Source organism: Podarcis liolepis (assembly GCF_965112155.1).
Source record: "Podarcis liolepis genome assembly, chromosome: 6".
Lineage (NCBI taxonomy): Eukaryota > Metazoa > Chordata > Lepidosauria > Squamata > Lacertidae > Podarcis > Podarcis liolepis.
This window is the reverse complement of record NC_139559.1, coordinates 61,422,378-61,445,420: the sequence shown is the minus strand read 5'-3', so window position 1 is coordinate 61,445,420 and position 23,043 is coordinate 61,422,378. Positions and strand designations below refer to the sequence as shown.

At 48.8% G+C, this 23,043-nt stretch overlaps 2 protein-coding genes across 2 annotated transcripts; one reads left to right on the top strand and one right to left on the bottom strand.

The window, feature by feature from the left end:
- Window positions 1–6,395: 6,395 nt before the first annotated feature.
- FOXD3 (forkhead box D3) lies at window positions 6,396–8,597 on the bottom strand. Its single transcript, XM_083510368.1, has one exon. It carries the CDS (start codon window positions 8,494–8,496, stop codon window positions 7,153–7,155), a length of 1,344 nt encoding a protein of 447 aa, XP_083366494.1. The 5' UTR covers window positions 8,497–8,597; the 3' UTR covers window positions 6,396–7,152.
- LOC310709810 (uncharacterized protein) lies at window positions 8,549–22,611 on the top strand (the record flags this gene model as incomplete). Its single annotated transcript, XM_083509849.1, has 3 exons — window positions 8,549–8,560; window positions 8,594–9,250; window positions 19,378–22,611. 3 exons carry the CDS (start codon window positions 8,549–8,551, stop codon window positions 19,576–19,578), a joined length of 870 nt encoding a protein of 289 aa, XP_083365975.1. The 3' UTR covers window positions 19,579–22,611.
- Between the last annotated feature and the right edge of the window lie 432 nt (window positions 22,612–23,043).

Below are 23,043 nucleotides of genomic sequence, written 5' to 3'. Positions count from 1 at the left end.
ATACACATGTGCACACAGGCAGATAACCCCACCCCCCACAAACACAGCTGATCTACTTCCATTCATCAAATGATTAATCTGATGAATGGGGAGGGTGGCGATTTGTATCCCCATTAGGACACTTGGCTCAGCCTATCCCAAGGATTTACCTACCTTAATATTCTGTGGGTTTTTTTTGCTGCAGCCACTCAAATTGGTTGAGTATTGGGGCTTGCAACATTGCAGGTGCACATGTGCACATATTAATATATTTTTAAATATATATAGCATAGGAGATAACTGCTTTAAACTGAGTGTTTCTCTAAGCCTCTTGATAATTTCGCATTCCCTTTCTGTACCTTTTCTAGCACTACAATCGCCTTGTTGAGATGGGACAACCAGATCTGTACAAAGTGTTCCAGATGTGGATGTGCCATCAATTTGCACAAAAGAGAATATCAGCACCAAGTTTTATTTTCCTTCCCTTTCCCTAAAGATCCCTTGCATGGACTTTGCCTTTTTCATAGGTACTTTTTCATAGAGCCATGACCCAAATTATTTCTTTCCTAATTAGTTCGTAGCTAGTTCAAACACTATCAATGTATATATGTGAAATTCATGAGGGTTTTTTTGCCCCAGTGTGATCCACTTATACCCAGCTTAAGTTGGCAATTCACCCAGTTTGGGGAAGATCCTTTTGCAGCCTTTCCTACCCCTTTTGGTTTTTCAGACATTCAGGTATAAAATCCCTCCACCTGCAACCTAAAGTGGTACAATCCAGGAAAGGCTTTTCCACTTGATTATGCAGATCGTATAGGCCAGGCTTTTAATATCTGGCAATACAAGCAAAAGATGTAACTTAACAGCTTGGGAAGAGGCTGGCTGTTGCTGTGGTAGACAGCATGTGCTCTGCATGAACGATAAGGTCCGAGGTTCAGTCCCTGGCATCTCCAGGCATGGCTGAGACAGGCCCCTTCCTGCCTTCCCAGAAGGCTGAGCTAGATAGACCAATAGAGCCAGTGTGGCGTAATGGTTAGAGTGCTGGACTAGGACATGGGAAACCAGAGTTCAAATCCCTGCTCAGCCAAGAAGTTCACTGGGTGATCTTGGGCTGGTCACCATCTCTTAGCCTAACCTACCTCACAGGGTTGTTGTGATGATGAAATGGGAGGGGGAAACCATGTTACACCCCCTTGAGCTGTTTGGAAGAAAAGGGTGGTATATAAATATAATAAACAAAAAATAAATAAAATAGCCTGACTCAGTATGAGGCTGCATAGTAGCTGAGAAAAGGTGAGAGAGGTGGCTAAATGCCCCTTCTTTCTATGAATAGTGTGTTTCATTACAGTTAATGTTTTTTTAATGGAATAGCTGCATAAAACTGAGAATAATAAAGCCACCCCCTATCCCAATTATTATTAGCAAGAACAAGGTATTGATTCCCACCCCCCAACATGCATACACGCACGCACACACACACACACACACACACACACAACTCTATGGGTCTCTATATACAAGTTCCTCCACACACCAGCTGCCCCCCGGGGGATTAACCCTAGAGATGTAGGGCAGCACTGACATTTTGCTTTCCTTATACAGTACATACTAAGAGCTGAGGTGTGTGTTCTTGGGTGGCATGGACTCTATGAAAAGTGCCACAGCTTTCCCCATCAATTTGTCCCAAAGTTTGTACAGGTGGGGGCAGCAATAGCCTCTTTTCAAAAATTCAAAGCCCTTCAAAGAAGCCTCATCCTGATGTCTCTTTACTTCAGTTGCTGAGCCACCAGGTAAGGTCTTTCAGCTTCAGCATGGGAGAATCCAAAAGGGAGAAATGACTAAGACACAATCCATCACCAACTGTTGGCCCAGCCAAACCTCCCCCCCCCACTCACGCACACACCATTCGTTATAATGTACAAAACCCTAAATGGCTTGGGAACAGGCTACCTGAAGGATTCCCTTCTCCTGATGAAATCTCCCGACTTTTCGACAGGTAAACCCCATATTATTTAAACAGATGTTTTGCCAGTGAAGTGATGTGTTTTTCTTCAACGCTCTATGGTTAATCTGCATCCTTGCTATAATTGTTTTATTTAACTGGGTCTGACTTTACTGTGAGAGTTATTGGGATGTTGCTGACTTATTATCTGTTTGGATTTTATTGTTAGTAAGATGATTCTTAATGGAAAAGGGGGGTATATGTAACAAAATAATAACAAACAACTAAAAGGGTAGTGTTCAACTAAGTCTTACTCAGAGCAATCCCATTGAAATTAATGAACCTGCCTAAGTTAGGTCCATAAATTTCAATTGGTCTGATCTGAGTAAGACTTAGTTGAACACTACCCATTATCTTGTTACTTTGAAAATGCTCCAGAGGACAGAGTGTCATGTCTGGTTAAAACAGGCGTTTGTTTTAGTTGAACAGTTGGGTGTCTGGAGGATGGCAGAGAAGAGAAAATGGAAGGACAATGAAAATGAAAAATTATGGTATTCTGAGAATTTGGATCGTGGCATGGGCGTAGGCAGGATTTTTGTTAGGGGGGCTGGTGGCACTGCTGGAATTGGGAAGAATTTGCCTTCTCTTTTGCCGCCATAGTTCTGGGCAGGAAGGAACGGGCAGGTCCTGGGAATGGGGTCCTAAACGTGACCAAGATACTACTATCTCTATCGCCCCTTACACCTGCGCTTACTATACCGCAGCAACCAACGAAAAGAGCCGAATTGGGTTGTTTTTGTTGTAACTACTACTCTTCCACAGCACTTTTTTTTGGGGGGGGGGTGTACCGAGATGCATCTACTCACCTAACATTCCTTCCCCAATTCAAACCAGATGAAACACAAACACCCAGGTGTCTATCCTGAAAAATATGACGTCCCTCTTGACATTGACTGACGCTTCAGAAGGGTCAGAAGGCAAACGGGCATATATTCTGCGAAATCAATGCCTAGCATTCGAGATCGATTATCTGTTCCCCAGAAGTCCCCTCCCGCCTTTCTCTCGCCTGCCTATATATCCGAGCATCTGCCCAACTATATCCGCCTCCTCCCGTGTCTTGCACATCTCCCCAGTTAAGCCGCGTGAGGATGACCATCTTCTCGTGGCTTTCTCTGGGATTCTCCCCCTGTTTAGCCCCTATAATGTAAAGTTCTCTTCCTCCTCTTGCCATGATATGACGACGCCCCAACCCAAGATTCAAGGATAAAATGAGGCGCCCCTCTTTCTGTCCCGGTTTTCATTTAATGGGCCTGGAGGCTGGAAGGCAACGATCCAAGAGAGCAGGAGAACTCTGCGCACGACAAAAGCCCCCTAGAGGCGTCACTCTGCCACTACAAGGCTGTCATCCTTCCAGAGTCCAGCTTCACCTGCCTGCCTCTTCTTCGGACTTTTTCTCCCGGATTCCTGGCGTTAACATCAATGGCCGCCCTCTTCCCTTCCTTCTCTGTCTCTCTCACCACAGCTCCTTATGCCTAACACTAATAATTCCAAATGCGCTTTCCTGTGGCCTTCAGCACAGGCACCAGCCATTGGGGGGTTTTAGGTTTGCGAATGCAAATGCCTAGCTCTTAACTATTCCCAGCCGCTTGGACACAACCTAACGCCGTGGAGAAGGATTCGATTTAACTCAAAGGATCCACCTCTGAGCTGGTCAGAGAGCGGGGATCCCCTTAAGAAGGAGAAGCGCCTCGATCTGGAATCTGGAAACCCGATCCTTCCTGCTCGGATCAAGGAGCTGCTCTGATACACGCAGAAGGAGAAAAACAGAGTGAATTTTATGATTCCTGTTGAAAATGGAAATTCCCCTAACTCTACACCTTGGTGCCTGGTACCCAAGCAGCAATGTCTTTCCCGATTATCATGCCCTATATATTCTCTTGCACGCCACGAGACAAAAAAAGGTCCAAGCAGAAAAGTCTCGAGGTTTTCCTCTCCCCCCCCCCCTTTCCTTTCTGTCAAGCGGAGCCAATTGGGCAGAAAGTTGACGGCTCTCTTTCCCTTGCCCTCCCTCCTTCTCTTCTACCTCCAGATGATGCCCGGGGACGCCTTTGGGTGTGTTGCGTGGACCTTATTCCACTTTAAACCAAAAGGCTTCTGGTGACCCTCAACACACACACACACACACACACACACACACACACACACCCTCCCCTCCGCCATGCGAGGCATTGGAGCTATGCGCGGAAATATGAAGGGAGTAATTTTATAAGTAACAAAGGATCAGGGCTGGAATGAGCCCTCTGTTATCCAATGTCATGGCGAAGGCCTGGCTCAGCAGCAACGGCGAGCCGGCCCGTGAATTCAAGAGGAGCCCCCTTCCTCTTTTCCCAGGGGTATCAGCTAAATATAGACCGGGGTTTTGCACAACCCACGGACCATTTGCTGTTTGTGTAAAAACCGATTAGCCAGACACAACTGTGAAACAACTTGTGACTTTTATAGCGGCAGCAGGAGGAGAGGCAGCAGCGCACCGAGCAAGTTAAATCCGTTTCTCTGGCCTTGGAAGAAAAAATAAATAAAAGGAAAAGAGAGACAGACAAGCAGAGAGATTTTTTTAAAGTAGAGAGAGAGAGAGAGAGATTTTGGTAAGGGGGACAGAAAGGAGGGAAAATGGGAGGCCACAGCGGCCCGACGGAGGGAGGACGGAACACACACACACACACGGTGCTTCCATGTAGGGACCTACTTGGAAAAGCGGCTGATACCTAATCGCCCGCTTGGATGAGCTGCCTGTTTGCCTCGGAGTGTCAAATGATTAGCAGGTCCTTATTTATAAAGTTCAAGCACTCGCTCTCCGCCTCCTCCCCGCCGCCCCCCCCGTCACCAGGCAGCTTACTTTATTTTCGTCCACATATCCCGAGGTCTAAATGTTTACTTAGGGTGGAATAATATTTATGGTTTATCTGGAAAACAAATTGTGCACCAGGCAAGGACAGCGGCCCTCCTTAAAGGCGCCTCCAGGCGAGTATCCAGCCTCTCGCCTGCGCTAAAGGAAACTGAGCAAGGCCCGTTCCTGACCAGGGACAGAGCAGAACGAAATCCTGGCCTTCCCGCAACTGACAAAGCACATGTTTTGTTCCAAAGAGAGAGGGGTCATTTGCACTTCCACTGCCATGTATATATATATAATAAATAGATAGATAGAGATATCAGATACATACCCCCGCGCGCGCCATACCCATATTTCCTACCCTTTGAAGCTTTCGGTTGTCTCCTTTCTTTCGGAATGCAAACAAATTCGCTCCGAAATGGTTTATATCACGCCATAGGGTGGGATCTACATTCTCAGAAAGTCGAGGGGAAATGCGCCCATTGAGTCAAATGGCTCCCCTCTCCATCTCCTCGCTAGGCCCCTCCGTGACTTAAAATATGACCCCAAATATCCCCATTTCTCTAGCCACAGATCTCTATCTACAAGGCTACTGATATATAGGAATAGCTATAGAGACGTCTTTACCCGATAGGACACAGCAAAAAGGCACGATTTCCTGCTTCAAGACATATTTTCTTCGTCGAGGATAGGTTTGTAACGCACACCTTCTTTTTTCCATCGCGCCGCAACCTCACCGCGTAGCTGCTTGTTAAAAGAGGAGCTTTCATTCACAAAGGTGGGTGATTCTGGGTTGTGCCCTATACCTTTGTTTCTATTTCAGGAAGGGGGAAAAAAAAACCAAAAACCGTTCCAAGCCTTCAGTTCGAAAACCTGGAGTTAAACCCCAGTATTCGCAGACATCGCACAAAGCGACCCACACCTTCAGAGTCGAGCAGGTGAGAAGCCTGACGCCTTTTCCTCTGCTGTAAAAGCGGGAGGAAATGCATTATTTGGGTTACCAAAGGAACCTTGGCGGAGAATTAAAGTTAGCCGGTTATTGGATGAGAATGGAAAACTTAATTTATTTTTTGTTAATGCTGATTCCGTCTTTAATTCGATTTCCTCTCCTATAGCTTTGGGGGGGGTGTTGTTCTTTTACCACCACCACCGAGAAACAATTTGGCCTCAGCGAACAACCCTGGTCCAGCTTGCTTTATTAACGAAGGCATTTTCAGTAATCTGAGATCTTAAAATCTGTATATGAGATCCTTTGCGAAATTAAAACTCGCGCTGCGTAATTTTGCAGGTATTTACATGGGAAGTTGTCTTTATATGTTTTCCATCATCAACATCATTATTTAAAAAATGTTAAGGGCGATATTTTTCGTGGAATCTGTGATAGCTACCCTTCACCTATTCCGTTTTAAGGCACCGGAATGCCCACCTTTGCGGGGAAGCGAATCCCAGCGGTTTAAACTGAATCTTCTCCCACCTGAGGGCCTCGACTTCCTACCTGACGCCGCGAAATTGTTTTTCCGCGGCATCTCCTCTGCCTCGAGTGATTTCACACGCTCCCATCAGTAGGAAGTCAACAACCAAAAGCACCGCTTTAAAAATTTATTTACAAAGCTGTGTACAACACGAAGGGATAACATTTAGAATACATATATTCATTCATATATAAACAGACTTCTATAATAGAACGATAGGGGAATTCCCCTATTTCATTTTTTGCTCGATTTCTTTTTGTTATTTTCTTTTCCTCCTATCCAAAATCAAAATGCCCCCCCTCATTATTCAGGTGTGTGTTCGGGCTTATTTTTCCCCTGCCGAAGGAAACGACCGAGGAGAATAAGAACCTTCAACAAAAGTGAAAGTTCGGGGCTCCCAATCCTTTGCTTGCGCGCGCGTGTGTTTCCTTTATTTTCCCCCCAAATGTGGCTCGTTTTAAAAAAATAAAAACCGCAAAAGGGAAGACAGTCTTTTGCCTCCCGCTTTCGCTCGAATACAAATATGTACAAATACTTTGCCGTGGGGTTTTTGAGCGTTAGGCTTTTTTTTACCTGCACAGACAGACACAGCATTCCTTTTTGTACGTGTGAGCGGGAGCGCGAGAGTTTTTAAGCGCTGGAGAAGCGTCCGTGCAACGCCCAAGAGGGCGCCGTCCAGGAACCAGCGACTGGAGTCCCAAAAAGTCCGTGGACTTTGCCGCGTTCCCTTCTTCTTCGGAGTCTCTGCTCTCTCCGGAGACGTCGGGTAGAAAATCTTTACGACCGTTTCTTATTATAAAAAAAACCCAAGAGCCGTCCTAAGAGCAGGAGCGCGAGAGGGGAAGCATCCCGCGGGGGCCCCGTCGAGCCTACTGCGCCGGCCACTTCGCCTGCACTGGCGCGGCAGAGGCGGCGGGCTGCAAGAACTGTCCCGAGATAATGTTCGTGGGCACGCTGAGGATAGGCGCGATGGCCGCCGTGCTCCGCGCCAGCGAGAGCGGCTGGTGCGCCAGGAGGCCCGACTGGACGGTGACCGGCGGCCGCAAGAAAGTCTGCGCGCTGGCTGCCGACGACGTAGCGGCCGGCCCGCCGACGCAGCCGATGATGTTCTCGATGCTGAACGACGGCCGACTGCTGGGCTCGGCTTTCACCCCCGACGAGGCGGCGGCTGCGGCGGCGGCTGCAGCGGCTGCGGCTGCGGATCCGGCGGCGCTGAGTCCGCTGAGCTGGATCTGCAGGCTGGGGCTGAGCTGGGAGTTGAAGGCTTTCCGGCTGAGCTCGCTGGACGGCAGCAGCGGCACGGCGGGAGGCATCATGGGCCCGACGGGGGGGATGTAGGGGTACTGGAGGGCGGCGGCCGGGTGCGGGTAGGCGCCGTGGGGCAGGCCATAGGCTCTGCCGTAGGGCCCGGCGGCGGCGGCGGCCGAGGCGGCGGCGGCGGCCAGGCTGTAAGCGCCGAAGCTGTGCATCATGAGCGCCGTCTGTTCGCGCAGCTGCTCTTGCTGGTGGCGCTTGAAGCGCTTCCTCCGGCGCAGGAAGGAGCCGTTGTCGAACATGTCCTCGGACTGCGGATCCAGCGTCCAGTAGTTGCCCTTGCCCGGGTTGCCCGGCTCGCGGGGGATCTTGACGAAGCAGTCGTTGAGCGACAGGTTGTGTCGGATGGAGTTCTGCCAGGCGGGGAACTTCTCCCGGTAGTAGGGGAAGCGGTTGCTGATGAACTCGCAGATGCCACTCAGTGTCAGCTTCTTCTGCGGGCTCTGCAGGATGGCCATGGTGATGAGGGCGATGTACGAGTACGGAGGCTTCACCAAGCTGCTCTTGGGCTTGCCGCCGCTGGAGGCAGCAGCAGCAGCGGCCGCCGCGGCCCCCGACGGCGCTCCCCCCGACGGCGCTCCCTCCTCGCCGGCCAGCTTCTCCTCGACGGGGCTGCCGCCGTTGCTGCTGCCGCTGGTCGTCGTCTCCGCTGCCTCTTTGGCCAGCAGCAGCTCTGCAGCGGCCGCCTCGTCGAGGGCCAGCTGGACTGGCAAGCCCGACGACGCGGCCAGCGCGCTGGGGCTGCAGCCGGCCTCGCCGTCGCTGGCCCCTCCACCGCCGCAGCCTCTCTCCTCCAGGCCGTCGTCTCCCTCGCCCACCACGTCGATGTCCACATCTTCGGCCGTCAGCACCGCCTGGCCGGACATGTCGCTGGAGCTCAGGCTGCCGGACAGGGTCATCACCGCTGGCGGGAGGGTGGCGGGAGACGGAGAGCGGGGATTAATAATAATAATGATATCGCGGGTAAGACTACTACTAATATTTTTTTAAAGAAAGCAAAACAAAACGAGGAAGGGTGGGGGCAGCCAGGCGCCCGGGAGCCAATCCAGTCCCCCTCCTTCGAAGATCCGTCTCCAACAGGTAGCGGAGCTGGCAGAGGAAGAGGCTCCCCCTCCCTCCTGCTCCTCCCCCCCTTCTTCCTCCTCCTCCTCCTCTTCTTCCTCCTCCTCTAGCTGCCGGCCTCGGCGCCTTCTTCTCCCCGGGCAGGCATCTGGGAACAGCTCCAAGTCCTCTCGGAGCGATCTCTCAGCCGGGTCTCCCTCTTTCTCTCCGATCAAGGATCAGGATAGTGCTGGTAGCAGCGGCGGCGAAGAGGGACTCCCCCGCCAGCCCCTCCGTAAAGGACAGCGACGGCAGCAGCGACGGGGCGGCGGCGAGGAAGAGGAGGAGGCGAGGACGGTGGGGAGGGGGGGGCGTCGGGTGGGAGGGGGAGGAGGAAGGCGGCTGAAGCTGCTCTCCGCTCCAACTCCTCGCCTGGCTCCTCTTCCGGGCGGGGATCACTTCAGGGGTTCTTCCTCGTCGGGGAATCGTCTCCGCAGGCGGCAGGAGAGCGCGCATCGGAGCGCCCGGGCGGCGAGGCTGTCCCTGGCCGGAGGGATCGCGCGATCTGCTGATGCTGCTCGCAAGTCATCGGAAGTGGCGCCGGCGCTGCAGGTTAGATCCCTGTCGAGCCGCTCTCCCCATCGCGGGGCTGGGAAGCTCCAGCCACGGCTCCAGGCTTTGACTATAACCCCCCTACTTCTCAATAGACACCTCCTTTCCTCTCCAATTCTCTCTCCTCTTTTTAGGATCTTTCTCCCTCTCTCTTTCCTGCCCTCTCCCTCCTTCTTTTCTTGCCCCCTCCCTCTAAGGGTTTAGGCTGGTGGTGTTGCGGGGGGGGGGGAGGTGGTGTCTTTGCAGCCAAGAGAGAGAGAGAGAGGGAAGGAAGGAGGGCGGGGGAAGCGACGGGCGTGAGGAGGAACTCGTTGGCCACTTTGAAAGTCCCTTTTGAAAAAGGCTCGCCTGATAGATTACTTTTCCCGTGCAAGATATACTAGGAGGCGGGGCCACGTGGTTCCCTGACGTCAGCGCAGCCCCGCTGGCAAGCCAGGCAAAACTCAAGTTGTTGCGCGGAATTGTCAACAAAGGGACAACAGCGGCTCTCGCGCCCCCTTGATCGCAGCCGAGTTATCAGTGCAGCCCCTTCAGGGAGGCTCTGGGGGTGGCGGGGTGAGGAGAGAGAGAGGGAGAGAGAGAGGGAAAGAAAGAAAGAAAGAAAGAAAGAAAGAAAGAAAGAAAGAAAGAAAGAAAGAAAGAAAGAAAGAAAGAAAGAAAGAGAAAGCACCTTGGCCACGTGAAAAACACACAGAGACACTCACATGCCTCCTCTTGGCTCTGCTTTCATTTTAACAATCTCGTCCGGCAACTTTCTTCTGTTGGGAACGAAAGGAGCGCTAAAATTATTCCATCTACGCATCTGTCAATAGAATAAAAAAAATCAAAAGGCTGAAATTTTGCGAAAGGAGGAGTTGCTCTTTTTAAAAAATCCATGCTCTTTCTGTCAAAGTAAATAAGATAATGTCAGATAACAAAAGGGGGGAAGGAGTTTCCAGCTGTGCTAAAGGGGCCGGGATCAAATTCTGAAGGGATCATGACCAGGACCAAGGACCAGCCACGGGTTTATTAATTTATTTTAATTTATTTTGAGAACACGCGCACACACCAACAGCCATCACCAGAACTACTTTTGGTCTGTAAAAATCACCCCCATTGTTTTATTTTTTTTTCTTCCCTTCCTCCCCCAGCTTCCCAAACAACGGCAGCATCTGCTGGGAGCCGAAGATAAGAAAATAGCTATTGATTAATCTATTAGGTCAGTTGCAGAGAAGGAATAAAAGAAAAAAAGACGTAAAACAACAACAACAAACAGAGAAAAACAAAAACCAGCACCACAAAAGGAAAAAAAAGGGAAAAAATGTAAATGCAGAAATCTTTAGGTGGTGTCTTTGTTGTGACTGGTATTATTTTGCGAGGTGCTAACGAAGTAGAAAGGATGGCACTTTAGCATATGCAAAAGTAGGAAATGGGGTAGGGGGGGGAGCTGTGTGCGAATGAAAAAGCTCCATTCAGCTCCGATCAAGGTGGTGTTTCTCCCAAGGAAACAGAGAAGCTGGGGGGGGGAGAGAGAGAGAGAGAGAGAGAGAGAGAGAGAGAGGAGGGAGTCGTCAAAGTTTGTTGCAAATTCCTATTTCCTTTTCTTGTGTCAGCGATGTCAATGGAGAGCAATAACTTCGGGTTTAGGTAGGAAACAGCCCGCTCCGTGGGTGGCTTTGTTTTGTGTTTGTTCATCCTGTGTATTGTTGCAATAATCGCCTGTGATTTGGGAGGCGATGTGGATAACAAACACCAACAACCGTCACAAAAAGGGGAATTGGATGATGGGGGAAAGGACAGGCTTCAAACAGTTCCAAATAAACCAGAAGGCGATATACAAACACAGATTTAATTTAGATACATAGATGGTAGATGATAGATAGATAGATAGATAGATAGATAGATAGATAGATAGATAGATAATTATAGCTATATAGTTATAGCTATATACCTATTGTATATGAATATATACAAAATGTATATGAATATTATTTTGCAGACAAACCAAGCAATATATATATAGAGTGGGTTTATATAACTCAGTGGCGTTACTTCTTCCAGCGCAGTACAGTATCTGTCATCCAGGTTAGCTTATAAAATGTGGGGTCAGTCTTTGTAAGGACACGCGGAAGCTGCTACGGTGAGGGTGTCGCGCTGGGGAACTAAACTGGGGAATAAAGAGATCGAGGGGCGAATATTACACGCGTGGCACTGGGAAAATACATGATTGATTTATTCCGTCTCCCTCCTCCACCAAACCCAAAGAAACCGGGGGGGGGGAGCCATGGGAGTAAATCTAATTTTCGGTGTGTATGTTGCCTCTGAATTGTTTGTTCACACGAGAGGGGATAGGCGTTCGCTGTTTCACCTATTCGGGAAACTGGGGCAATCCGAAGTTTTCGAAACTGCTGAGCCCTTGGCTTGCGGGGAGGTGGGGCTGCTCCTCTGCCGCCTAAAAGGGGTCTCTCTCTCTCTCTCTCTCTCTCTCTCTCTCTCTCTCTCTCTCTCTCTCTCTCTCTCTCTCTCTTTCAGCGTAAATTTGATCTGCTAAATGAACACGAAGGTAAAAAGAAGCCGAGCTGCAGGGTATAGCTGTCAACGTTTCCCTTTTTTCAAAAGGGAAATTCCCTTATTCCGAATAGGATTCCTCGCAAGAAAAGGGAAAAGTTGACAGCTATGCTTCAGGGTCCTTCTTTTCGTCTGGGTTTATTTTATTTTATTATTATTTTTGTTTCCCTCCCGCAAATCGCTCCCCCCCCCCAATTTCTGTAAAGGACAGGATTTAAAAGAAACTCCTCTGGAATAAGCCAGCACCCAACCCACAAGCCCTCACCACGTGCTTTTACTTCTTCTTTTGAATAAAGGGAACTCAAGTACGAACTTGCTCTCTGGGTCGCGGTGGGGAAAAGGACTGGACGTGAGTGTATTTCTAAGTATCGATCAAAAACAGTGGAGAAATGTTATCTTTTCGCTGAGGTGCTGATCAGGGCGGCGAGGTAATGAGATGCTTGCTTGGGGGAAATCCATAAGGGGGGCGGGTGCGCGTGAAAATCCGCCGTGCTTCGCCCAAATCCGCATATCCCTTTTCTTTCGGTGAGGATGACAGTCGTTTCTATTGATTTCCTTTTTGTGTGTGTGTTGTTTTTTTTAAAAAAACATTTCATTCAAATGATCCCAGTTTTAACCCGGTCCATAAACTCTTCCTTGTTTCTGCGAGGAATTGGAGTTAGCCCGTTTATTTTATAGCATCTGCGATCCACACAACAGGATTCCTTTTAAAGAAAGGAATAATGAACTCCTAAATAGGATCTCCTCGTCCTCGTCCTCCTTCTTCTTCCTGGGGTCTTTAAAATAAAAGTTGTCCCTTTGGCTGAGCTCTGCCCAGAGTCTGGATGACCTCTCTGAGCTGGAGATCTCCGAGAGAGACATCCTCTCTTCCCGAAATCTCTCAGCGAAATGTAAACGGGGAGGGAGAACGGAACAAAACAAAATGCGCCCTGACCCGCGCTAAAAGCCTCGCTTTCATTTGTTGCGCTTTTTTCCCTTTCGACACAATAAAAGTCAAATTAATTGATTCATACCATTAATTACGGTGCTTAGCGTGAAAAGAAACGTTTCCCCTCGATTAGAGATCTATTGTGCTAATCTCTTGTTCAATCAGTGCTACCATCTGATGGGGGGGAAGGCGCAGGAGAAGAGAGGAGGAGAAGGAGCGGGGGAGGGAAGAAAAGAAAAGATAAACCCCCCTTTTGGACAGAAAGTTTGGGTCTCCCTTTGGCGTTGAAGGGAGCTCTGAGCGGGAAGGCTGGCCGCTGTCGTCCCAATCTCCTTTTGCCATTCATTTCCATCAAATGACTGTGGGGTTTGCGGGGGGGGGGGGGAGGCGGAGTGGAAAGGATTTGTCATCCGGACTACGGGTCACTCTGAATATGGTGGCCACGTTGGGGGCTGTCTTGCCCTCCTTGTCCAGCATGACAATACAATAAAATAAAATAAATGGGAAAAATGAAAAGCATTGCTTTAGAAAGCAGAACCCAAAAACAGCACCCCACCCCCGCTACCCCAATAAGGCTGCATCCAAATATATTGGGTGGAGTGGGTGGAAATGGGTGATATGGGGGGGTTGAGGTGTGTGGGGAGGGGAGCAGAGGAAAAGGAAGGTCACCGTCGAGAAAGCGCCTCTGCAACGGGCCAGTCCATCTGACAGTGCTCGGGTGTTAAGTAAATCCTGTTTTAAGCCTAATTGAAGTTTGCTCTTAAAACCCACACGTCTTCAATCATCAGCGCTAAGCTGAGCTGGGATGTCGGGCGGGCAGGAGGGGGCGAGAGCCAGGGAGGGAGTGGCGGGGGGGGGGGGAGAGAGAAACCCTTTTATAATAATAAGCAAACTTTCACAGGAGGTGTGTGGGGAGGGTACTAAGAGGCACCCAATTTGGAAGAGTTTAGAGTGGCTGCCCCCAGCACCTCTATCTATCTATCTATCTATCTATCTATCTATCTATCTATCTATCTATCTACCATATATATTGTGGTTGGGTGAAGAAGAGCTGTTGACCTTACTTGAGCTACCAGAAGTAGAAGAGGTTGTGTGCATGTGATATATACGCACACAAAAGATTTAGCAACGGGAGGCAAGGAAACTGTACAGCCTAGATCGATAAGGAGTCAGATAGAGACATAACCAGCATCAAAGCCGGGAGCCGAGGTTGCGGGTGGGGTGGGGGTGTGTGGAGAAGAGAGAGGAGCAACTTATGATGGAGAGGAGAAATTAATTCCCGTCCCCTTCGCTTCTAATGCGACCAAAGCGAGAGAGTATCTGGCCGGGGAAGCGAGTTGAAGATGAATCCGGAGACCAGGTGGGACGAGAGGTGGCGGAGGGGGGGTGGCTAGAGCGAATCGCAACGCTGGACTCAGATCCTCTCTCTAATCTTTTTAAGGGAAAGGAGGGACCCAAGGTGTCCTCTTTCCTCTCCTTAACCCAATTACTTTCATTAATTAGGTATATACATCCCTGACCTGCATTATCGGGTGGCTGGTGGGGTTTGTAAGAAGGATGTACCTACTGGGCTTTTAAAAATAAAGGCAAGGAAAACAGAAGAGGGGGGATACTTTAAAATAAAACGGACACATATTTCCATTTGTTTCCAAAGAAGCATGTCGACCAATCGGAGATGCGGGGGAAATTGAGAGTAGAAATTGGAAAGGACCAGACGTTCTGTTCTGGGCTGAAATCTTTGGTGGCTGCGTCGGAAGTGGCCCGGATTTGGAGCGCTGGAGGCGGCGGGGAATCGCCTCTTGTGAGCCCCCTTGGACCGTGTTTTTGACGCCACTTTCCCCAGGTTTCCTGAAAGGCCGGAGAAGGCTGGGAGAGGAGGTGATGGAAAAAGCGCAGTCTGGATCCAAGCGAGGCTCCTCCATCCACCTCTCCCTGCAGCCACAACCTGGTGTGGCCCCAACCATAAGCAGGTTTTAGAACAAAAGGGAATACCACTTTCATCTCAACACCTCTCTCTCGTTTTCATTCATACATAGATGATAGATAGATAGATAGATAGATAGATAATGTTCCATAGAATCAAGATAATAATATTAATAATAAAAGCAAATTCACGAAAAAGCAAAAAAGAAGCAAAAACCAAAAGAGCGCGTCCTGTTTCCAAAACTGGATATATTTGTCCTGGAAATGTACAAACATCCATTCTGCAAAAGGCAACACGTTTAATTAACGATGAGAGAGCAGTTAAGGGCAGAAAGCTAGTAAAATTGTGTGATAAATTTATGGCATTGTTAGCGTGCTTTTAATTATGGCTATTATGTTAATTATTTCACATTAGCATGGAGTTATCAGCAGCATGTCAGATTTAATCAAAACGGGCCTTTCTCTCGAAAATTGTTCTTTTCATCCGCCGTCAGGAAAAAGGGGAGGGGAAGGAGAGAGAGAGAGAGAGAGAGAGAGAGAGAGAGAGAGAGAGAGAGAAGAGGACGCAGGAGAATCCCAGGCCAGAGCTGTCTAGATAACAAAACAAATGACTTCCCCTTTTGAAAGGAGCGGCTTGGACGTGATCCTGCGCCGACTCCTCTCTCTCTCTCTCTCTCTCCCCGCAGATCCCCTCCGGTCACAAAGCGAAGAAAGGAAAGGAGCGCTTCGGTCTGTTTTTTAGGGATTCTCCATTTTCGCGACGCCCGCGCCCCCTCCCTCGCAGAAGGCGCTTCATCATCCTGGATCACTCTGTCAAACAATATGCTGTGGCTCATTTTTATCTGTCCCGTTTTACAAAGCCCCCTTTCACACACGCGAGAAAGCCGGCCAGGGCAACACTCAAGAAGCAGGGACCCGCGGAAACAAACAAACAAACATCTGAAACCCAACCAAACGCGCAACGACCAGGGAGGAAAGATGGAGATGGGCAAATGTATGTCTGTTTTGAAAAGGGTTGTGTCTGTGTGTCGGCGTCCCCCCCCCCCCATCTACCAGAGATGGGTGCAGCCTTGAACTTGTTCCCTGATGTTCACCCTCAAACTGACTGGAAGTCAGTCCCAGGTTCAAATTCAGCCTTCTCCTCCAGCCGCCAAGTTCCCTGCATGGCTTTGGAAAAGTTTTTCTCTCTCTCTTTCTCGTAGTCCGGGTTATCTGACCCTCCCAGAGTTAGTTATAGCAGAAATGAGATGGCTAACCGTTTGTGGCACCGCCAGAGATGCTAACCAAAGAACCAGGATAGTGCCCCTTGCAGTGTTCTCAACAGAGAGGCTTAGAGAAGCTTCTTTCCATTCCTGGTCCTATTTTGTGGCTAGCGGAGCATATTCCCGCGTATTTGTTTGTTGCGTTTGTATTCCGCCTTTCCTCCGAGGAGCTCAAGGCGACTTACAGGGTTTCCCCGCCTCCGCATTTTGACCTCGCGACAACACCGTGAGGTCGGTCAGGCTGAGGTCACCCCGTGTGCTTCTTGGCTGAGCCGGGATTCAAGCCCTGGTCTCCCCGGTCCTGATCCAACAGGTCTTCCCAGCGTAATCTTATGTATGTAAATTCATTTTGTTTCAGTGGGGTTTACTTCCAAGGTACAGGATCGCTGTTTTAGGGACCAAGGCTACTGGGAGGACCCTACTTACCTGGGAGTAGCCGCCACTGAATTCAATAGGTCTTGCTTCTGCGCAGACACTCTTAAGATGCTTAGGAATGCAGCACAGCAGCGCAAACCCGGACCCCTTTACTCGTAAGTAAGCTTACCTCAGGGCAAGTGTGCCTGGCACACTAATGTCAGAGGCTGACATTACAATCCCATTCATGACTTCACAGAACTAATAAACCCCATTCTTCAGTGGAGTTTAACCCCTAATAAGCGCGCTTGACATTACCGGTCTAGAAGTCCCGGGTACCAATTACGCTTTTGCCATGAGCTCAGGCGAGGGCTTTAGGGCGGTGGAAAAACCTCTCAGTCTCCACCGTCTGCGCTATGAAGATGATCATAATACCGGCCTACTTTGCAGGGTTGCTGCTGCTGCAAGACTAAATAACAAGATAATGTACGCACAGTGCTTCCAACACTAAAGCCTCTCTACAAATGCACAATAATGATCATTATGACAATTCGTTAATTATAATTACTCTAGATTTGTAGACGGATTAGAGAGGATGTGTGAACGGGATGTGCGTTTCTGTGTGTGATCTGATCTTCCATCGTCGCTCTTCCAGGTCAGGCGTCCCCTAAGGCGGGACTTAAAGCTCACCACGGATTCAGGGTGAGGTTTTAAACCCCTGTCTGGCCCTCTCAATTCAGGCTGAAGATCGGGGCTGGCCTGATCCGCATCGAAAAAAAGAGAAGATCAGTACGTATGTGTCAAGACCGGCTCAAGGCTCGCTTGATCCTTGATATGCTAATTTTTCTATGTGGAGGGCTGTTCCTCTCCCCCTTTCTTTTAATAGGCGGTGGTCGTTCAGTCTTTGCGACCCCCCCTTCCAGTTTAAAGTACAGTGGTACCTCGGGTTAAGTACTTAATTCGTTCCGGAGGTCCGTTCTTAACTTGAAACTGTTCTTAACGTGAAGCACCACTTTAGCTAATGGGGCCTCCTGCTGCCGCAGCGCCACCGGAGCACGATTTCTGTTCTCATCCTGAAGCAAAGTTCTTAACCTGAAGCACTATTTTTGGGTTAGCGGAGTGTGTAACCTGAAGCGTATGTAACCTGAGGTACCACTGTACTAGAGCAGGTTGGGGCGAACGCAGCCAGAAGAGCGAGGTTCAAGTTTCTAGCCCCTAACCGTCGACTGCTCCATATCCCTAAAACCCTCCCCGCGTTTGTGCCATTTAATGAAACGGCTCGTCCATTGAGGAGGGAGGGGGGGTCAGGCTTTTATTTATTTTGACCTTGTTGGTCTATTTCTCTCCCCCCCCCCCCGCCCCGCGCACTATCTCGGACAGTCCCATCCCTCCGCTCAACTAAGCACTCTGAATAAGGTCAGGTCGATGCCAAATCCTCGTCTCGATATTCTGCGCTAGATTCCATCCTGCAGCCCTTGACTTGGAATCAGACACCTTGAACTTCAATAGGACTAACCTCTTGGGCAGACACGCATGGGACCATCGCGCTGTTAATGCTTCTCGCTGAACCTCCTACCCGATCCTAAACGTAACACTTGCTCGGAAAGTCGATGCCCATTTGATTTCTATGACACCCAAGGGAGCTGGGTATCCAAAACGAGCACTCTCAAACCCTCCTTCCGAGCTGCTCCATTTCAAGCTGGGTTTTTCTGAAAGCCCCCAAGCGAGCAGGTGGGCGAGGCGGCGAGCGACCCTCCATTTCCTCCCCGGGAGCCTGTCCAACCGAGTTCACGGCTGTGCGCATTGATCCGAAACCCTCCTCCTTTTATTTTGGAGCTAAACTTTGGAGAACCTGTTTTCTCCCCGGTTAAGAGGAGGTTAAGGATTAGGGGCAGCTGCTGGGTTATTTTTAGAGTGACCCCATTCCCCTTGTTTAAATTTAGGCTGATTGATTAATTCTTTAGACCAACACCCAGAGCCCTAAATTCACTCCCGGGGAAAGGCGGCCCATAGCTTTTCCACGGCAACCGCTTCCAAACGAAGTAGGGTGGTAAATTTTTACGCAAGGCAATAGCAGCAATACGTCGAAGGAGACTAATTGTAGCGGGAAGCTCTTGCCCCGAATTCTTGTCTCTTGTAAGCCACCACCACGACCCAGCTTTACGGTGTTAAGAGAGTGGTGAAAAGCTGGGATTTAATTCCTCCCCTTTCCATGGGTGTTTATGGGAGAACTGGAAGTTTTAAATCAGGATTAGTAATTGTGACTATAGAACCGAAGGCGCCCTTAAATGTTATGTTATAAAAGCGAGACCTTATCCACGTGGCATCACCGCGATTAAAAAAAGAGACTTTGGGGGATGGGTTATTTCCCAGTTTTGCACGCCTTGTATATGGTCGGTTCTGCAATCCTATTGAAATGACAGGGTCTGATTCCTTTAAAAAAATTCCCTTCTTCAAGGCGAGGATTGTAAAACGTCACTGCCTAGTCACTATAGATGCTGTTTGTGAGGACGGATGGAATTAAGGCAGGTGGGTTTTCCCCCTTGCGCGTTGTAGACTTCACTTTTTGGGGGGCGGGGGAGGGAAATCACGATTTAGCCTGGTAGATGCTGGGTTCAAGAAACTGCTTGGCTATCTCTGAAAGGAAAGGAAGAATTCAATAGGATGGCAAGCAGCGTTTTCTTTTCCGAAACCTCACGGTTCCTCCAATTCCTTTGCTTGCGAGAATTGCAACGCTAACTTAGGCAGAAGATGCGCGGCGGGCCCCCTTTAAAACAACGGGAGCTTGGAGGGTGGTTTCTTTGTACATAACTAAAAAAAATAAATAAAAAAACCTTTCGAGCATAAAAATCTGGGCAGTGCCAGATAGGTTGTTTCTGCGATCCTGTACACAGAAACCGTTCTAGGAGGCAGGATCCGAGTCCTGCAAACAAAACAAACAAAAAAACTAGAAACCAACTTTCAGTTTTGGAAACGAGGGGGGCAAAACTTCACTTTCCCCGCCCCTCCCTTCCTATTTCTCCCGGGAAATCGTATCAGGTTATACTGCTGGAAGAGGGAAATCCGTGGCTGTGCATCTCACGCGTGGCTGTTTTTCTCTGTCCTACTACCAGGAGGCAGCACCGGAGGCAAGCGTCCTCGCCGCAGCAGGGAAACGCGCTCTACCCGGCAGCCCCGCCGCCACTCCAGGAGGTTCGGTTCGGTTGCCAGGAGAACTTCGCTTCCTTGCAGGACAGGAAGAGGAGAGCCTCGCGCGCAAAACGATTTCGTTGGAAGACCCGGGCACACCTGCTGTTACTATTGATGGTAGATAGATAGATGATAGATAGATAGATAGATATTCCAGTGGCTCCCAACGCAACTTTCTTCTGAACTGGAGGAAGGCCAATGTCTTCATAGCTTTTTAGGTTCTCTTTCCCATACGTTGCAGGATTCATCGCGTTTTTTCTTCTAGCGTCGCAAAGTTGTCAGCATTTTCTTTCAAGTGTATTAGATTTTTTTAAAAAGAAAGAAAGAAAGAAAGAAAGAAAGAAAGAAGTTTTCTTTCTTTCTTTCTCTTTCTTTCTTTCTTTCTTTCTTTCTTCCAGTTGGTGCAGTTGGTAATTTTTAGACACTGGATTAAATGTGGTACTTATAAGCCCCGTCCTCTGTTTAGATGGCGATGCATATTGTTTCCCTTCAAAAGGTGGGGTGTCCTCCTTGCTCATTCTGCCCCAGATTTCTGCTCCAAAGTCCTGCCATGATGGCGCCACTGCGTGTGTGTGTGTGTATGTATGTATGTGAAGACTCATGTCCCCGTGTGACTTTATTTTAACTCTATCCAGGATTAATGCCTCCTCGTTTGGGATTCTCCTCAGGATCATTTATTAGTCACTCCGCCTTAGCTGTCCAGCTTGCACTCAGGAGCCTAAAATGTGCTAAAACCACAGGCCAGTCCATCCATCCCTTCCCACGCTTTTGGAGCTCGGCCCTTCGTGGGTGAGTTGGGATTCTAAAACGCGCTTCTGGTTATGCGTAAAAAGAAGTGGGCGTGGCCCTTATCCCAGACTAATTAACCTGGGCTATTAGGATATGCTTGGGCGGGTCTGGCTCCTCCCCGTTATTTTTCTCCTGTCTCTTCCCCCTCTGACCCCAAAGCTTAACGTAGAAGCCAGCAGTTAGAATCCCACGAAGGTTTGCTCAGTAGTCAGATCCACTGGATTCAATGGGACTTGTTCCTAGGCGCCCCACCCTGATCTTGCTGCTCCTGCTCCTAAAACTAACCAGATTCGCACTATTTCCCCTGAAATAAAAAGCAAGGAGGACCAAAAGAAGCAAAGGCTTCCGGAGTCCATTACCCAGTCCTGCTTTTTAAGGGGTGCGGCCGGGGACAACTATGGATAGACCTAGGGACAGCCGTTCCGAGCACACCTCGCCCTAAACGACATTTTAATGGCACATAATCCTAATTGTTTAACTTCAGGTTGGCTTTTTGGAAGGAAAATCGCTTTGATTTCTGCATTGCAGGGGGTTTGACTAGATGAGCTTCCGGGTCCCTTCCATAGCGGTCAACTTTTCTCTTTTTTTAAGGGAAATTCCCCAATTCCGAATAGGATTCCTCGCAAGAAAGGGGAAAAGTTGACAGCTATGGTCCCTTCCATCTTGACAATTACAGAGTATGTCTGTGACTTAGCCATCGTCTCCTAGGCAGCAAGGGCTGTGCTGGGCTTATGGAAGTTGGCGAGTGCAAACCTGCAGAGGTCCCTACCGGGTTAAATAAGTCCTGGGGCTGGGAGTGGTGACTCGGAAGGAAAAGCAAAGTGGCCAGACAGCCCGGGAAGCGGTCAAGCACCTGCAGCGGGGAAGCAGCGGGTTTGTCTCCGGAGAGACCCTTTCTCAAACGGTCCCAAGAAGCGCTTTGGAGACCCACGCCCCAGGAGCCCCTAGACTGTCCGCGGAATCCTTTCCAGCAGGGTGGGGGAGAACAAACTGTTCGAAGGGGAAAACGAAGTGGTCCTTAATGTAGGCCAGTGTTTCCCAAACTTGGGTCTCCAGCTGTTTTTGGACTACAACTCCCATCATCCCTAGCTAGCAGGACCAGAGGTCAGGGATGATGGGAATTGTAGTCCAACCGCCCCCCATGCCCAAGTTTGGGAAACACTGGTGTAAGCAAAGTGTGATCTTTACATATGAAACATAAAAGGGACCAGGTTGGAGCACAAGGTCTGAGTTTGGGTGGACCTGCTTCCTTCCAGCCCATCCTGGCCATTCATGGCTCTTGGCTTACCCTCTTCCCCCAGCCTCCTCCCCTTGTTCACAGTTGCATTTCCACTCTGTCTTGCCAGCTGTTTTCAAAGGCGGCAGCAGGGATCAAAGCAGGGCTCTGTGCTCCTTCCGCCTTGCTTCAGCTGGCTCTCTGTGTATGACTTATCGCAAATCAGCAGCACAATTCATATTTGAATACCCAGCACCAGTTTTGCAGGGGCACAGAGTAATTCATGAAAAAATAATCAAGCCAGATTGAAGGGAGGCGATGACTTGTGAGGGTAGCCGCTACAGGAACAACTAAATCATTGATTGCAATTTATTTGCTCTCCTCCAACCTAAAAACTAGTAGATGGTCACAGATTCTTAAAAATAAAAATGAAGAGGGCAGGAGCTGCTCCACAACACTGTGAGAAGTTTATGCCCCAAGGTTATGAACAGGCAACAGAAATATTGGGAATAAGGCTGGTTCATCTAACCCAGTACACACCAAGGTTTGAGGCCTGTAACCCTACATTTTTTATAGTCCTAAATTCTTTTGATTAGGGCCTGACACTTAGGCTAGTCTTGTTGGAGTCAGTGTTGCTGTGCATTTTTGAGAGCTGCCCTCATTCAAAGCAGCGAATGCCACATATCAGCTCCCATGGCAGTCACCTGGTCTGCAGAATCAGGAAATGAGGTGGAAAAATTGTTCCTAGATGCTACCACTTTAAAACTACTGCAGGGGGGGGGGAATGGCCATAGAGAGCAAACTAGCATGTCAGAAAGGAGGCTTGGATAGAATCCTTCTCCTATATTGTTTTTCATGGGTAGGAAGGTTTGTTTGTTTTAAAATGCAGGGAGAGCATTCAATCATGCAACCCCTTCCTTTACTAAAATATAAAGTGATAAAATCCAGGAGCAGTCTGATATTTCTTGAAGCTGGCTTGTTGTCAGTCTAGATGTGGTCATGATGGACTATAATCAGAACTATAAGCAACAGTTCTCCTTATCCCGGTTTATGGAAGTTGCCAACAATGTGCAACATTTCATGCCATTCAGAAGACACTCTGTGTGTGCGTTTGGGCATTTATGAAAAAAAATAAAGGCTCTCATCAAATTAATAGCAAGCATGGATTTTCTGTATCTTCGACGAGGAGGATAGAAACTATTGGAGAAAACTAATACATCAAGAATGGTCAGTTTAATTGCTGTAGTGACTCTACCCAAATTAGAGACATGACAATGACTGAAAATCTTTACAAACAAAAAACACCACTTTGGACAATTACTGGAAATATCTTAAAGTTCCATCAACTTTTGAACTATTAAGGAAGGTTTTTGATTTGACAAACATGAACAGCCTGCCCACTGTCTTGATAAAACAAAGAATAGGGTTTCCATATACGTAAGTGTGATCCATGCATATATTTTCCCCCATATACGCAACAGAAGTATTCCAAGGTGGCAGATGTGATGTGACCATGGGAAAGACACTTAACTCTTTCCTTGCTGACATTTTCTCTGTTTTAACCCTCCCTTGGCTACAGCCATGC